At 40.3% G+C, this 17,338-nt stretch overlaps 1 protein-coding gene across 3 annotated transcripts in view; it reads right to left on the reverse strand.

Moving 5' to 3' along the window:
• The window catches only part of LOC119712882 (connector enhancer of kinase suppressor of ras 2-like), a 167,844-nt gene that overhangs the window by 61,619 nt on the left and 88,887 nt on the right, over window positions 1-17,338 (reverse strand). For all 3 annotated transcript variants that reach the window (XM_038164675.1, XM_038164676.1, XM_038164677.1), the window contains 3 exons: window positions 14,323-14,364; window positions 11,520-11,639; window positions 2,556-2,615 (listed from right to left, as the gene is read on the reverse strand). In XM_038164675.1, the coding sequence (XP_038020603.1) occupies window positions 2,556-2,615; window positions 11,520-11,639; window positions 14,323-14,364 (222 nt within the window). The remainder of the gene's footprint in view (window positions 1-2,555; window positions 2,616-11,519; window positions 11,640-14,322; window positions 14,365-17,338) is intronic.

Consider the following 17,338-nt stretch of genomic DNA (forward strand, 5'->3'; position numbering starts at 1 on the left):
CCCAAGGGTGATCACCCCGTGCAGGGCTCTGGGAGCAGGAGATGGCATTGATTACCCAGTAATCAGCCAACAGGGCAATCAGCCAGCCCTGGACATGGAGATTCCCAGCTGCACTGGGCTGTTCCAAGCACAGCTTTTACCTTCTGCCCACTGCTGGCTCTTCCTTCCCAGCCTTTCTCTGGTTCTTCATTCCCAGCCTTTCTCTGCCCAGTTCCACCCCCTTGCCTACCTGAGCTCTGGCTTTGGTCACTCTGGGCTGGGGGCCTGTTCTTCATCCCCAGCCTTTCCCTGGTTCTTCCTCCCCAGCCTTTCCCTGTTTTTTCTTCATCCCCAGCCTTTCCCTGGTTTTCCTTCATCCCCAGCCTTTCCCTGGTTTTCCTTCATCCCCAGCCTTTCCCTGGTTTTTCATTCCCAGCCTTTCCCTGGTTCTTCATCCCCAGCCTTTCCCTGGTTTTTCATTCCCAGCCTTTCCCTGGTTTTTCCTCCCCAGCCTTTCCCTGGTTTTTCCTCCCCAGCCTTTCCCTGGTTCCTCATCCCCAGCCTTTCCCTGGTTTTTCTTCATCCCCAGCCTTTCCCTGGTTCCTCATCCCCAGCCTTTCCCTGGTTTTTCTTCATCCCCAGCCTTTCCCTGGTTTTTCCTCCCCAGCCTTTCCCTGGTTTTTCTACATCCCCAGCCTTTCCCTGGTTTTCCCTCCCCAGCCTTTCCCTGCCCAGCCCCCTGGCAGGGCTTTGGTCACTCTGGGCTGGGCTCCAGCTCTGAGCTGAGCCTGGCAGAGCAGTCACACCCCACCTCCAGCCCCTCAGCCCTTCTGCCCTACAACAAACAGGATTTTTTTGTGTCCTCAGGTACAGGACGTGAGGACCCACCTGGCTCCAGAGCCACTTTCTCCTTTTCTTGGAAACTTGTGGAATTTTGGCAGCCCAGGAACAAACATGTAACAGAAATATTCCTGGAATCCAACACGACTTTAACAAACTCTCTGGCTTTAAGTGGGGCGTGAGAGGAAAGCAGGAAGCTGCAGTAAACAGCACCATCCGTAATGGTTAACTTCAGCTGAACAGCAAAGGCCTGGCTCTTTCTCTTTTTAGCTGCTTTCCTGACTTGGATGAGGCTGAGCTAATTAAACACTGGCTCCGAGGTCAATTATCCCTTCAAAAGGAATGAAAAATCAATTTGCTGAAACACCAGAAGTTAAAGGTCTTTGAAGCTGGTTTATCTGCACATGTGATTACACTTCCAGCAAAACCAAAAAAGCAATTTCTTCTGGTGGTGTCGTAGCGAAAAGTTTTGATAGTCCAAATAAAAAAAAGAAATTCTAGTGGCTGGCAATTTAGTAACTCTTCCTGTGAATTTCAATTGTCAATATATCAATATTTCCCCTACAAACTGCATTATATTTCTGAAATGAATTAGAATTACAGTAAAAAAATGGATTAATTACAGCATGAGTAATTCAATCTGTGAACATAATCTCTCCAACATAATCAAGATGGATCAAGTCATAATTTTCAGCACCCAAGATACACATATAGTTATTTTTAGACTTCTAAATGCTGCCAATGGCGACAATATAAACAAACAAATTTCAAGTTTAATTTGCATTAGAATTGTCTTCCCAAATTGTGACATACAAATCATCTGGCTTTCCACGGGTTTGCACTGACAAATCCCATATAAACACCACTAAATGTATATAAATCAATTCAAACATCCCACATGGAGCTCACCCATATGGGCCAGCAGAGCACTGGCACTTGCCAGCCAGGATTTACATCTCCCAGAGCTCATCTGATGCTCCTTGGGCATCAGCAATCCACAACTGCAACATCAGCTGGATGAAATCTCAACTTGTCTCTTGCCCAGCTCTGAGCTCTGGACTCTGAGCCTGAGAGGGAGCAGTGACTGAAGGACAAGATGAGAAGCAGAAGGGTTGTGTTAGGAAGTGTGTCACAGTAATTAGATGGCAGCAGTTGAAGTCAATTTAATTATTCAAATTTATAATTATGAACTGCACGTGAAGGAACGGGGAGGATGTTTAGAAGCTGAGCTGTTGTTCCTGTCACGCTCTTTAGTGTCCTCTCAAACCTCACACGGATCTTTGAGCTGCAAAACTCTCTGTGATTTTAGTTCAGGTTTTTTAATACCTCTGGGGCTACAATGAAAATGATAATTGATCTCTTCTGTATATTTGCTACAAATGATAGAAAATATAAAATATAATGTACTTAATATAAAGGAAACCACTTGTGCCAGAGAGAAAGTGTGGGAATGTTGTTAGAAAGGAGTATTTGAGGAATCACCGAGGGCAGAAGTTTGAGAATTTCCTTTATTATAGCATTAGTTATTAACAATTTCAACACAGAGGCTTTTCTATGTCTATGTTCAAGGGTACTAAGTCTTTACAAAGGTAATATGATACACATACATAAAAAGAAAAAAATATTAATAAAAAGTGTCTTGGTTTAAAGCAAGCTTACATACTACAAAATGCACTGCAGATACACAGAAAATAATTGTAAGCATGATGAAAGTATTTTAAAATAAAGAATCTTACATTTTCTGTTGTTCCTGTGATTACATGTAGTCCATCATATGTTGATTTGATATACATTCCCTGGAAAGTATAGAGCAAAAAGGGCAATTAATATTTGTAGGAAACAAATACAGGACATTTGCATGATAATTAAAATAACAGATTTGCTCTAAGGACCATAACATTTGAACAGACTGGAAGGAGCTGTGGTCAATTAACATTTACAAATCTAAATTTAACAAATCTTTATCAAGACCACTATAAATAGCGGGGTTTTCTCACTTAATACTTTTTTTTTATTCCAAAGTTTGTGAGCAGAGTTCAACACGGAGGATCAGCATGAAAACTTGTGTCTACTCAGTATTTGAAATATTTAACACGATCTCTTTTTACTACCAGTGATGTAAAAGAAGTATTGAAACTGAAAGCATGAACAGGAGTAGTTTTTAAATTTAAATGCCCCATTTTCCAAGAGTTCCTGATTCAGTAAGAACAAAGCCAGAACCTAACTCAGAAAAGACAGGAGCCAGTGCTCGTATTGCTAATTTATGGGCGAAATTAGTTTAGTGAACTAACAGGAGCTTTGTAATTAGTCCATCAAGAATTCTGCTTCAAGGAGGAGACTGACAGGATGGAGAGAGCCAACCAGAGCAGGGGTCTGTGGAGCTGAGCACACTCAGAGCCCCAAATGTCAGGGAGGCTCAGTGGCTCCCGTGCTTCCCTCCGAGGAGCCAGGTCAGAGCTTCCCCTCTCTTCACACACCACCTTTATCCATCACATTAGGAAATCTAATTAATCTAACTGGTACATCGTGCTGATTTATTGATTTATTGTTCTTTCAACAGCCCTGCACCACCTTGTGCTGTCACAGCCCCAAAGTTTAGAGTCCCCAGCAATAACCAAGAACATTTTGTTCAGAGAAAGCAACTTCCAGGTTCCTGAATGCTAATGGAGATCCTCAGGCAGGGTGGGGCACACAAACACCACCTCTCAGTGCCTTGAGAAAAACCCAAACCTTGAAAGTCCTACAAAGTTAAGGTGATATTGCTCTCCACAAGTAAACTGGAAGATGGGATGGAGCCAAACTCTTCCTGACAATGGGAGCATGAGAAGCAAAGGACAAGTTGGAACTGGGGTAAGGATTTTTTTTTTTTTCCCCATCAGGAAAATAAAACCCTGGGACAGGCTGGCAAAGGTGTGGAATCTCTGATTTGGAGATGATCAAATTGTGACTGGATGAGGCCCTGAGCAACTTCCTCTAGCTGGGTCTGTTTGGATCTTTCATGGGAAAATGTAACTTCTGCCTTAATGTAAACTAATTCCAGTTCAGCATGTTTTAAATGGATTGAAATCTTGAAAATAAAGATTGTCCAAAGCTGACTGCTGGCTGGTTGCTTAACACTATTGCACAGGAAACTCTGCTTTAGGTTTTACTCCACATCTCATTTGTTCTCTTAAAATAGTCTGCTTTACAAACTACTTCATGTGTGAAAACCAAAGATCCAAATTAAATCTTGCCAGTCTTGAAATCAGCTTCACAAAATGGGATTAAGTTGGAGGAAAGAAGCTGCTGGTGAACTTTTCAGAATTTTCTTCTTTAGAGCTGTTTAATTTTATCAATGTTTGCTGTTCTGCTCTCTCTGTGGTCCCTGCAACAGCTAAGGACAAAGTTCTCTTTGCCAGCTCAAGGACACAAACAGGATCCTGGAAAGCTGAAGGCTCCAATGGACATTGGGATAGGGAATCTCCATTAAAAACCTAATTTTTTGGGGTTTTTTTGGATGTTATTGAGAAGAAATTTTGCCCATCTAGTGTGAGTTATGCTGAATTTCCACAGTGAACTTTTCATGAGAACATTACACAACATTCCTGCTCTTTTACTTCTTGGTCAACCTCAGGAACACATTTCCAGCCACACTTTTATATCAAATTTAATATCACAGTCCTAACATCCCACTTGCTTTGACGAGTTTCATTCCCTACTTAAAAAACCCAACAGACTGAAATTTTTAAAGCCACAAGAGGACAGAGTGCTAAACTTTGCACTAAATTTTACCACCTATTTCTTCCTAAAGTTCTTAGACTCTATTTAATCTCTGTGTATTTTTGAAAAAATCAAATTATAATTTTATCTCTTAACAGGTGCCATTGGAGAGCCATAAAACCTGACTAATCACACAAAATTACCCTCCATTTTGTTATCTGCTCTTTCATCCTAGTTATTAAAATTTAAGAATGTATAAAAAAAAATAAACAATTTCAGTGAATGACTCATAGCCTTCAAATTATCCTACATAGAGCTTTCATCCTTGTTTTCCCAAAAGAAAAATAATGAGCTTGTTTCTTGTCGACCATTACAGGAGCAGAGCATCCCCCTGACATATATTTACCTGAAAAGCTGGAAAGATTATTCTATGTAAAAAAATATCACAGTTCTTACATTAATTTTTTACTTCATATGGTTCAGCTCAGGCAGTGACATCCAGATAATTGTTTGGTCACCTTGGAGTGACCAGGTTTGGCCAGTGTGGCAGAGACCCTTCTGGGGTGGCACCTACGCCTGGCATGGAGCCTTCTCCTGCCTCTTTCCCTCCAGTTTCCCCTGCTGCCCTCTCCACCCAGCTCTGCCTGCCTTCCTCCTGCTCTGCAAACTCAGCAGAGTCCACTCCTGTCCCACCAGGCTTTTCCTACCCTGTCCTACCCTGTCACAACCTGCCCTGTCCATCCCAGTGACTCTGTTCCCGACTTTCTTTTTGTTCCCTTACTGATCTGTTTCCTGCCCTTAGAAGCAAAATATCACAGGAGTCCTTTTTCAAAATTATTCTCTCTCTCTCTCTCTTTTTTTAATTTTTTTTCCTCCCCAAGAATGGGGCTTTAGTCTCCCTGGTTTATTCCTGAATGTCAACAATGATCTCAGAGAAAAGAATAACAGGCTGCACCCCTTATCTCGAGATAAGGCAAGAGTCAAGGATTCTCCTCTGTGAAGATGGCTCAGGCTGGTGAACATCTAGAAATAAATAGTTGCTCTTTAATAACTGATGTGTCAGGCATAAACTCTGCAGAATGACACTGACCTGTGTTAGAGAACAAGGAAATGTTTCTCAGGCATCAAACCGAGAACCCTGGCTGTTTCTGAGCAACTGCCACTGTCCCCTAGTGACAAAGTGAATTAAAGGTTTTTAATTAAAATCTGACCTTTGAAAACATATGGGGAGGCATCAACCATTTCAAACCCCATTTTGAAGAGACTTTTCCCCAGAAAACAGCATATCCAGTTGTCAGGGGAATTTCCTTGGAAATTTTCTTGCAGAATCATCTGGCTAATTAAGCAGGATATAATGACAGCAGTGTGTTCTTAAGTGTCAACAATTATTCCTGCACAGGGAAGCAGTGGCAGCAAAGATGCAGATTTGTAATGCCACAGACGACCAGGGAACTCTTTCACCCCTTGATCTTTTGCCCCATAAAAAGTGGTTCTTTAATCTTATTTCAACTATCAAAGTTACATAAATGCATTTAAATGAATGCCATGACAGTGCTTTGAGAAGGTGATGGAGTTTTTTGTTTAATTTTCATACCATTAAAAAGCCCCTCTAAAAAAAAATTTTTTTCTGCCTTATGGAGTCCTTTGCCCAAATTTAAATACCTTTACTTTCCTTCCTGCAAGACAACTTCCACTTCTCAAAATACTTAAGATAGTAACTTCTTTTATTCTTCTGTACAAGCAAATTTGGTTTTGTTTGGGCTTTTAGGCTATGAGAGCCTTTATATGTCAGGCATGATGGAAATTTGTCAAGTTTCTGTAAGCCTTTAAAAATAATTCAAAATAATTAGATGAACACCCTGACAGTTTTAGGCCAGGCATTTTCCCATTAAAAAAAGTTGCCTTCATATTCCACTTTTTCTTCTTGCTTATCTTGCAGTTCCTTTCTTGTGAAAATGGGAAAGATTGGCTTCCACCACCTTAAATCACATATGCCACAGGAAGAGAAGCACTGTGTGAGAGGGTAGCTGGACACTGGATAGATGAACAGCCCTTCATAAAGAAGATTCTGTGCATCTGACAGTTTGGCTGTTTGTTCAGATTTTTCAGTTTTCCAACATCACACAGCTGGTTTCATAAAAACCAATTTTTTTATAAATAAAAATCTTTGCTTTTCTTTAATTCTTTGAATGAAACAGGAAAATTCCCTCTGCAGAAAAATGAAGAAGGCTCTGAATATTAGCAGCATACATCTTAATTAAAGTGTGTCTGATTACAGTGATTCTATCAGCAGGGAGAAGCTCAGACAAAGAGAAAAAAAAAAGTAAAAGGAAAAGGGATAGAAGTTCTCCTTTTTTCCAGAAGGAAGGAAGAAAACATTCCACAGACATCAGAAGATACAAATCCAAACAACAAAACCCCAACTGTCTCCCTGTTTAGAATCTCCTGCTTAAGAGGAATCATTAATCTCATCAAATAAGATTAAAGCTGCATCTTACACAGAAATGGTCTCTGGGTATATGAGCTGGACATCAAGTTCAGAAGATTAAAAAAACAAGTTTCATCTGAAATAATACTGGCTGCAATAATCTCTCACTATGGACAATCCCCAATCATCCAAGAGCAGGAGGGGGAGAAAAAAGCCCCAAACTTCAAAAGCCATTCCATGATCCCATTCTGTATCTCTATGAAATCTCCAATAAAATGCTGCCTGTTTATGTGACAGCAAAACTGCTCCAGAGCTGGCTCTGGGCACAGAAGGAGGTAAATCATAGCAAGGTTCTCCAGCCTTTCATCAACCTTCATCCCCAAGGATTTAGCAGCAAGCTCAGGAGCTGCCAACAGCAACCCAAACTCCTGGCTCAAGGGCTTATTGTAGATCCATCAAGCCAAAAAAAATTTAAAGTGAGGAGGCAATTTTCTTAAATCACAAAGTTATTTTATTCTATTCAATTTCCTAAAAATTTATGTCTGCATGTTCTGCCAGAGCTAACGGTGATTCTCACAATTTAATACTTTCTTAGCGCAGGAATTTATTTGAAGTTTGTCAAATTGATTGTTTGAAACAAAGCTTTGCCTTCCAGACATCTTGTTCGTGCTGATTATGCTGTGCACTTCAGATATGAATGGTATTACCATACCCAGCGCTGCAATTCAGGAGAAAAAGTGCTTTACAATCCTTAAAGTCACTTCAAAATGAAACAGAAAATACATGGAGGGTGTTTCAGTATTTTCCACGGAAAAATCAGTGGCAAAATAGGGAAAAGGAGGAACTAATTTGTCTGGTGAAGCAGGGAAAGAAATGGAAAAAAAAGAGGGAAAAAACCCAATATATTTCTGGAGGCCAACAAGTGCCTGCAGAGATCAGGATGCAAACAGAGTCGCCAGGACCTGGAACAGACCCCAAACCAAGTGTTCCCAATGCAAATTCCTTTGTCCAGCAAACTGCCAGGAAAGCACAGCACACAGAGTGTCCTGGGAAGGCTGCAGATAAGGCCAGGCTTTAATAAAGCTGAATGCAAAGAAGGTATTTTAGAGAGGAAAAAAAAATAAATGGGTGACATAAAGCTCCTAAAAGTACAGACGGAAAGTTCTAAAATGCTGGAACTGAAGATGCACATTCCAAAGACTCAGAGTCCCTTTGTGAAAATGCTCTATGATCCAGAATTTATTTACACAATTAAACACACAGACAGTGCCCTGCAGGAGCTCTGACTCCGTGCAGCAACTGTGTGGACTTGGACCTGGGAATTAATTCCATTTATGTGGGAGCTCCTGCAATGTCAATAGGATTCCTGGCTCGTTCGGGAAGAAATGAGAAGGCATGCAATAAAAATTTTGCAAAAGGAGTTTTGAAAATTTGGGAAGACTCATAATTTAGTCAGCTGAATATCATTCCAGATGACTGAATTCTTTCATAAATCTGAGTTATTTACAATACACACTTTTCTCCAATGGCAAATAATTGTGTTTGGTTTCTAGGTGCCAACCCTGGATGAACCCTGTTCTCAGTAGCTCTGAAAATTAGAGCTACATTTAAACCCAAGAGAGCCTGTGTTTTAAATTTATGCTATAAAGGTAACAAATGTTCTGAAAAATTGTACATTGAGCTGCTCTTGAAAAACACATTTTTGGTGATTTTGACACCAACTGCTGTGCATTAGCTTCCTACCTCTAAAACTAAAATTACAGTATCCTTTTCACAAGTGTGTTGTGAGGATGAATTAATTAGTGCCTGTGAAGCACTCAGGAAGGCCATATAAAAAATAAATAAAACAACTCACGATGAAATTAGTAACTCCAGGGACTGCAGAGCTTAGCTGGAGTGTGGTAAATCAGGCCTCAACCCCTACACTGAATGATAAGGATAAAAATGGAACTCTGAATACTTTCCATTCACTGAATAGTGCTCATTTCTCTCTTGAATGGAGCAGATATCCTGTGGAAAAAAATCCTCTATACAATCATGAGAAAGCCATTTGTAATTCATTACTCTGTTCTATATTTGATTCTGATTAATGTTTTCTTTTCCTTTTCACATGATTTTTCTTTTATTCCCATTTATAGTCCTTTTTTTCATATTTTCTTCTAAACAGAACACAGTGTCAGCAAAATTGATTACAAGGAACTTTCCAACCTAACACGTTACAGTGCCTTCACAATTAGGCACAGAAAACTCACTCATTCACTGTGATTTCACTTCATCTAAGGGAAAAAGGGGAGAAAAAAAGGAGAAAATGCCAGGCAGTTTTGATTGCAGTATTTGTCTCATGTCCTCTGTCAGCAGTGCCCACTCCCTGCTCTTTTGTTGGCTCTTAACTCATGGGCACGTCGTGGATGGAGAGCCACACAGGGGTTCTCCCAACCCCTGTCCATCCAGCCAGGACCATTCCAGCACAGACCCTCAAGTTCTACCAGGAAAAAAAGGAATGTTAGCCACAGGAAAGGCCCCAACATCTCAGCCACCAACTCTCACCTTGCTCACCCCGCAGCTTAAATAACATTCCAACACTTTATGGGCAGCTCCTGCCAAGAGCTCCTGACAGACACCTGCCTCAGCCTGCACTCCAGGAAATCTCAGATCCCCCCAGGAAACGCTCTTTTTGGGGTAGATTCCACTCCTGCGCTGCACCAGCCTGATCCAGAGCCATCACTGCATGGGAAGCATCAGCAGCACCAAGCCCTGCTTATGGTGCTCCATCATCTCTGAGGAAAATGCCCCTCTGTGTTCACCTTCTCTGCAGCCCTGACAATGAACTTCCCCCTAATTAGACCAGCAGAAATACACCCCATGTCTGCATAGAAAGGCAAGGCATGCAGAGTGCTGGCCTGCAGGGTGTAGGAATCCTAATGCAAGTCAAAAGCACTGGGATACTCACAGTGTATCTCCTGCAAATGTACTGACCTGCATTTCCTGGGCACCCTGCACTAACCCAGAAATCAGAGCTAGAGGGGAAACTGGGCCATAAAGGGAACATGCTTGGCCATAAGGATGCAGCAGCACAGCGAGGGAATTGTATCTGTGCTCAGGATGGGAATTGAATCTGTGCTCAGGATGGGAATTGAATCTGTGCTCAGGATTGCACACTGGGCTGAGCATCTGCGGTGCCACGGAATCAAAATTGAGTGTGCTTTATGCTGTGGCAATGTTCTTTGTTGACTAAATCAGCCTCAGAATAAAGTAAACTTGTGCAGTCACACAACACCCCCTCATGTTATTAAAATATGTCATTCTCAGATTAATATGCATACCTCAGAGTAATTATGCCCTTGTAACTCTGACAGTATTTGCATATGACGTTTGTCGCTATTCAATGTCAGAACAAAGAGGAAGATGTTGAAATAATACAAAGTGTCTCAACTAACAGAAATTTAAAATCTGTAAATCACGCTGAATTACAAACAGGAAACATGTCACAAGGTGTAGAGTGGCACTCAAGTGGGTTTTGATTTGCCAGTTTGGGGATTTTCTGTGGAGAAGCCTCATGGCTGCCAATTTCACTCCCCACTTCCCCCTTATTTTCCTCCTACGACTGCTTCCTTCAGCCCAGAAGCAACATTCCTGAATTAATCTTCTTGTAGGGAGAAAATAAAAACAAAAAGAATTCTGAGAAGGCAGCTGGAGGCAGTTTAGGAGATTGTGCTGGGAAAAGCAGCCTGGCTCTTGAGGAGAGTGAGTGAGAACACCCCAGTGCCACCTTCCACTCCAGCTTTTATGGGGGTCTTGGGTTCCCAAGCACAATCCTTATGTTCCTACAGCCCACCAATAGCAAATGGTTGCAAAGTGAGAGACTACAGAGGAGAGGCAGAAATCTTTACCCACCAATCACTAAAATGTCACAAAAATCCATTGTCCCAAAAAGCATATCAGTAATTAATATTTGAAAGCTGCAGCAAAATAATTCTGAAACTGTCCCTGCAGAACATTTCACTGCTGTGACCCACCACCAATGCAGAGCAGCTGGGATGTCCAGAGCCATCCAACCAGGCTGCTCAGTGAGCAACAATTTACAAATAAAAGAGATTTATTTTGTTCCTGGGATGATACTTCTGAAAGTTTTATTTGAACTGATCACTAGGGAGGCATGAAACTCCATTTGTGCAAGTTCAAGGCACAGACTTGCTAATAATCATTTTGAAAGGACATGAATGACATTAGTTAATTTTATTTGTATGTGTTTGCATTCGGGGATTATTTCAGTGCATTCTAAAAACTGCAATCTGGCTGTCAAAGGATCATAGCTTTAACACTCATACAGTTACACGTGAAGCCCTAGGTAAAACAGGTTTAAGTTTGAAAAGACCCCAAAAAATCCCTTTGTTTAGATAAATGTCAATTAAACCACCTTCAGAAATCTGATTCAGCTTACCAAAAAAAATTAGGACATTGCATGAAAACACGTTTGGATTTCTTGATAAATTTAAAAACCAAATCACCCTGAAGAACTGAGGCTTGTGCTGGGCATTCTAAGAGTCAAACTTGAAGCTGCTTTGCTACTTACCAACCCCTCACTGGGCATGATGCTGGTGAGATGAACGACCTCGAGATGTGCAGACTGGGACACCAGAGAGTCAGAGGAGAGGGAAATGATGTGGTCACAAATCCCAGACAGGGTTTTACACTGCAAAGGAAAACAAGTCAATAGAACCCCTCAAATCCAACTGGAATTACAAGTGAAGTTCTTATTCTAATAACTAACCAAGAATAAACAGATAATTTTAATTCTTAGCACTGTAAAAACTACAGGTGCATGAAAGTCAAGTGGTTAAAGGAAAAGAAAATATCCATAAATGTCAATAAAATGTACATGCATGTACAGTTCTGCTGTAGAAGAATATCTGCATCTCTAAACTATCTTCTCCACTCCAACCATGTCCACTTTAAAAAAAAAAAAAGAACAAACCCAATGGACTTTATCCTTATGATTATAAATACAAGGGGAGTTGAGTGAAATACGTCAAAATAAATGTCTTATGCAACTGAATAACCTATTTTGGCTACCAAATGATGACATCATCCCTACCAACTGTGATAATTAGGTGAATTCTGCTCTTCAACTTGGAAAATTTCCTTTGTTGAAAATTACCCTGGCAGAGAAGTGCCTCAGTTAACCCATATCCTGCAGTAAAATTCTTATGCATCTTTGAGCACATCCTTGAACTGATATTCTACATCACCACAGCTATGCAATGGTTTTGTTATGCTGCCTTCCAGCTGAAGATCTCAAAATCTTAATGCAAATCCACAGAAACCCCTTCAAACAGGAGCCCCCTTGCACGGACAGTAGCAGTGGGTCTGACAGGTTAAACCCATCTGCCAGAGCAAAGTTTGTGGGTCACAGGGAGCTGAGCTGAACTCTCAGACAACATTCATGTGGAGAGATTTAGTCCCAAATTTCTGTCTGTTGCTTAAAGCACACTCCTTCAAGGAGTCTGTGCCTCAAAATGTTTGAACCTGATGTGAAAGAATTCATTTAACAGCATTTCAGGATGGGTTTCTGGTCAAGGCTGTGCTGTGTGCATCTATTTTGCTTTGGGGACTGTACTCTCATTTTTCCTAATTATAGCAAATTCCAGTGAAATCCCTTCAGGGAAGTTTTGTTTCAGGCATTTGCAAAACCATGAGGCTTTCTAATATCTCATTTGACACTATCCACAGAAGTTAAACAAATAAAGTTGTCACAATGAATAAGTTAACTGCCTAAATGTGTAGCTTGGATTTCCATTCACTGTGCAGTTACTCATCTGGAAATCCAAGGACAGCTCCGGAGCCTGGGCTGTGGCATCTGGATTTTGGATCAGCTGCAAGATGCAAAGCATCCCACTGAGGTGGCTGCAGATGAAGGTCACCATTTCCACAAATATTCCAAGCAGTTTCAGCTCGGGGCCAGAACCCCTGAGCAGAGTTTGGGTCTCATCTCCTCCCAGCAGAGATGGAGAAACTCAAAAATCTCAAAAAGCTCCAGTGCAGCAGGTTCCCCTGTGCGTGAGTGCATTTTTTATCCAGCTTTTGAACCACTGGCATACCAAGATATTACCATAATTTCCAACTGAAAACCTGTCTATGCCTCAACATCGGAGAGCATTTGCCCAGATTAGATGCAGACCAAACCCCAGAGAGAGCAACACTTTCTACTTTCTGCTGAAATGCTTTAACCTTAGAGTTGCCTCATGAAAATACCTTTTCTTTAGTAAAATAAGCAACAAAGAAGTTTTCAATCAAATGAACCTGGTCTATGGAAGGTGTCCCTGCCACAGTCAGAACTGTGGGCTGAAACGTGCAAATATATAAATATAACTATATATCTATAGTTTTTAATATATATACATATTTCATAGATATATATATTTATATATATATAACTATTTCTATATATAACTATTTATATATATAAATACTATATACATAGTTATATATAAAAAAATTCATGTTTGTATATGTATATGTGTGTGTGTATGTGTATATATATACATATATATATATATATATATATATATATATATATATATATGTGTGTGTGTGTGTGTGTGTATGCACAGCCCAAATCCCAGAAGGTATCAAGGTATCAGGTGCTTTTAAAAGTTCTATTCATACCCAGGTTTGCCATAGTAAGCTTTTTTTTTTTTTCCCCTCTCTAAAAGTCACTGCACACTTTCTAAATTTAACAGCACATCAATGTTTCATGACAGATTTTAATCCCTGCTGGAAGCAGAGTATGTGCAAAAGGCTTTAAAAAAAGAAAAAAAAGAAGAAAAAAAGAGTCAGGCACTTGGGCAGAGCTTGTCAAAAGCTTATCTGAACTTGTAAATCCTCTGAGAGCTCCCTCTCACCACAGGCTTTATCTCAGTGTCACTACAGGTTTCTGTGCTGGTACCAGGCAAATATAAAGTATTTGAACTTAAAGGCCAATATCTAATCAATAATCTTGATAAAGATTCTTCCACTCCCCTTTGTCATCAGATTTTTTTGAGTTCTGAAGGCACAGAATGCTCAGTGTGACAACCAGTGATGCAGCAGGTCCATGGATCTGACCAGCCTTTCTGGTAGGAATATTAACTATACAGAACATTGTGCAGCTTCTAAACCTAAACCCAGAACTCTGTATTTGTAATTCACTGAGCTATAACAGAGAGCATTACTGTGAGGAACTTTAATTTTTAGCAACTGATACAATTCATCAGAAATTATGCCAAAGAGTAGGGAGCTCTTAAGAGTAAGTATTTTCCCATAGCAGCCTTAATTTTTGGAAAAATCATTTCCATGTGTGGGGTAAAAATAGAGAATGCCAAAGCAGAATTACTTACCACGTGAAGAATTTTATTTTCTGTTTCATACACCGTACAATCCTGTGGTAAAACAGAACAAAACCAATTGAATTAATGTCACATTGTCTTTCAAAATAAAGTTTTATGCTGTTAACAATCTCTTACATATTTCTGATGAACCTTAAGACCTGTTACTTTTGGAGTACTCACTTTCCTGTTTTAGCTATTGTTTTAAAAATAATCTATCTTACACTCCATCATTCCAGTGTCACTCCTATCTTGCTTTTTACTTTAGTGCTGTTACAGGGGTTAAAATATTGTTTTCTTTCATGAAACAAACCATAAAAATTGCTAAAGTGCCTCTATCACTTATCAATGTTTGAAATTTCCCTCAGTGTGACCCTCTGAAAGTGGGACACATGGCACAGGGGTTTGACCCATCCCCTGCAGCTCTGCCCCACTCCAAATCTCAGCTTATATTCTGCTAAAATAGAAAATAAAAAGGAAAATACAGTAAAATATCTTTTCCAAGCAGAGTGAGATTGGAACAGGGTCTCCCCAAGCCTTGGTTCCCTCTGAGCCCAGCCTGGCCAGGCTCCCTCTCCTCTTGTTGGGAAATTGTTAAATCCTTCTCCAAGTGCTCTTCCACATTGAAAAGGCTTTCTACAGAGCAAGATATGGAATAGTTTTAAAAATCTTTCTTCTTTGTGTAGTTTTTTTCCCTTAAATAAGCTTCCAAGTAAAATCTAACTCATTGATAATACCTGAAAGGTCCCTTCAAGTAACTTGAAATTCCCTCCGTTGACTGGAGCCTGGTGATGGCAACACCAAGGCTGAGGGTTTTATCTTAAGAGTTGGCTTTGATATGTGGGTCCCTTCCAGCTCAGAATATTCTGTGATATCCCTTCAAGCTTCCCTGTAGTTCTCAAGATTTCCTCCTTTTACTGGATCCTAATACATTAGCAATAAGAGTTAATTGCTTCAGATCTCGCTCAGAACAATTCCAACCCCTCATTCCCTGTACCCTGAACACTCACTTTGGGCTGGGACACCCTCTGGGGGTCTCTGCTCCCCTTTTCCAGCAGCACAAACCCTTGGCTGCTCCCATCCAGCTCCCAGACCTTGTCCCTTGGGCGTCACTTTGAGGAGTTTTTCCCTGAGCCCACCTGAAGCAGCTGCTCCAAACCCTCAGCCCAAGGAGCTGCCCCTCCCTCAGCTCTCAAGGTCAATATTTATTTTGGAGGATTGCTGCTCCTGTGGAGAAATTAATTTCTAAGTGACTACAGTTTATAGACTATTGCTACAGAATAAGAAAGTCAAAATCAGAAGATTGGGAGCGCCAAGCAACACAGCAGAATTTCTATTAGCGTCTCATGGTCAAGTATGCCTTTGATGTTTCCTCTGTATTCATGCTGTTATTTTCTAGAGCACACAAAAAAAATTCAATTAGTCAGTTTGGCTGGCAATGCCCAAGGCAGTTTTGCCTACAAGTTTTGCACACTTCAAACAGCTCATCCACCATCTCCTTTTAACCCTCCACGTACCAAGAGAACAAAATGATCACAGCAGGGCTTCCAGCTTGGCTCCAGAGCTAATGTTCCTGTCTAAATGATTCCTTTAATTTCTATGCTGGAAATACAATATGAACCTTCCTCTGAACAAGCTTAATTACTTCAGGTCAAAGAATAGAAGACTTGTGTATAGTAAAACTGAAATTTTACTGTTTTGTAGAGCAGAATTAATGTTAGCTGTACTTATGTTGCACATTCAAGATTACATTAGCATGAAAAATGTTAATGGCTTTGGGATTCCTGCCAAAATAGATGCATATTGACTTCTTTTTAAAATACATCAGACTAGTTTAACTGAGAGGTTAAAAGCACTTGCAGTGTTACACTGAAATATTAAGATATGTAGGTCACAATATCCTTCTGATTTATTTTTCTCTGATACACAGCAATGCACTAGGGATCTCATTAAAAAAATAATCTTCCAGGACTACCATTTTGAGGATGTTGAAGTATTTTTCTTAGAAAATAAATAATAGTTATAGTCACATTCTTTCTATGTTCTCCAGTAGCAAGATGACATGATAAAAATATTGGTTCTTAAAGCTTAAAATAACCTTTAAATTAGTAGCTGTGTTCTTTTTCCCCTCTGTAAGAGGATAAACCCCAGGAATTACTAAACCAGTCACAGGAGCAGCGTTGCAAACCAGGCAAGGACTGCACTGCCCTGAATATCCAAAACTGAAAGGTGTAGCCCACCTTTGTCTCTGATAAAGTGAAACTGCTCCTCTGCATATTCATAAAGGGAAAAGGTCAGTGGGACTTGTGCTCACCCACACACCCGACAAAATTTCAATTTCTAATTCTGAAAGAAGGAAAAAGTGCGAGTACCACAAAATTTTACAGATACCATAAAAAAGTGTTTCATGGCAAGTTCTTGAGGACAGTTAACTAAAACATTAAAAAAAGTGAAATATTGAGTTCATTAACTTAGTTCTATAAAACAGCATGAGTTAAGTCAACTACTGAGAAGAAACTAAAACCCTTTAAAGGAGCATTTCCCACCACAGGAAAATTCTACAGCAGCCTTTGACTGGTGGATATGACAAAGTGAGATTTCAAAATACATTGCTGGCATGCATTAAATGAAATACTTCTGAAATTCAGACATTCAAAAGAAAGAGATCCCTCTGGAATTAGGCAAACATGAAATGGCAAATGCACAGAACTGACTCATTTTCCTGGGTTCAAAGGTAGAGACTTGATCAGAGTGTATTTTTAGAAAAGAGTGAACAGATGTTTGATGAAATATTCCTTAGGAAATGCAAGCAAAATAAGATGGAGGGGCTGAAAGCTGAAGTCTGCAAAGCTCAAACTGAAAATAACACCCAGGTTTTGCATGGCAGCTGCTGAATCACAGGATAATTCAGGTGGAGGGGCCTCTGGAGGTTATCTGGGCCAACCACCTTCTCAGGGGGGGCCGATTTTAAATTTACACCAGGCACAGAAGTTACTAAGAAACAACAATTCCTGCCAGTTGCAGTGCA

Source organism: Motacilla alba, chromosome 4A, assembly GCF_015832195.1.
Source record: "Motacilla alba alba isolate MOTALB_02 chromosome 4A, Motacilla_alba_V1.0_pri, whole genome shotgun sequence".
Lineage (NCBI taxonomy): Eukaryota > Metazoa > Chordata > Aves > Passeriformes > Motacillidae > Motacilla > Motacilla alba.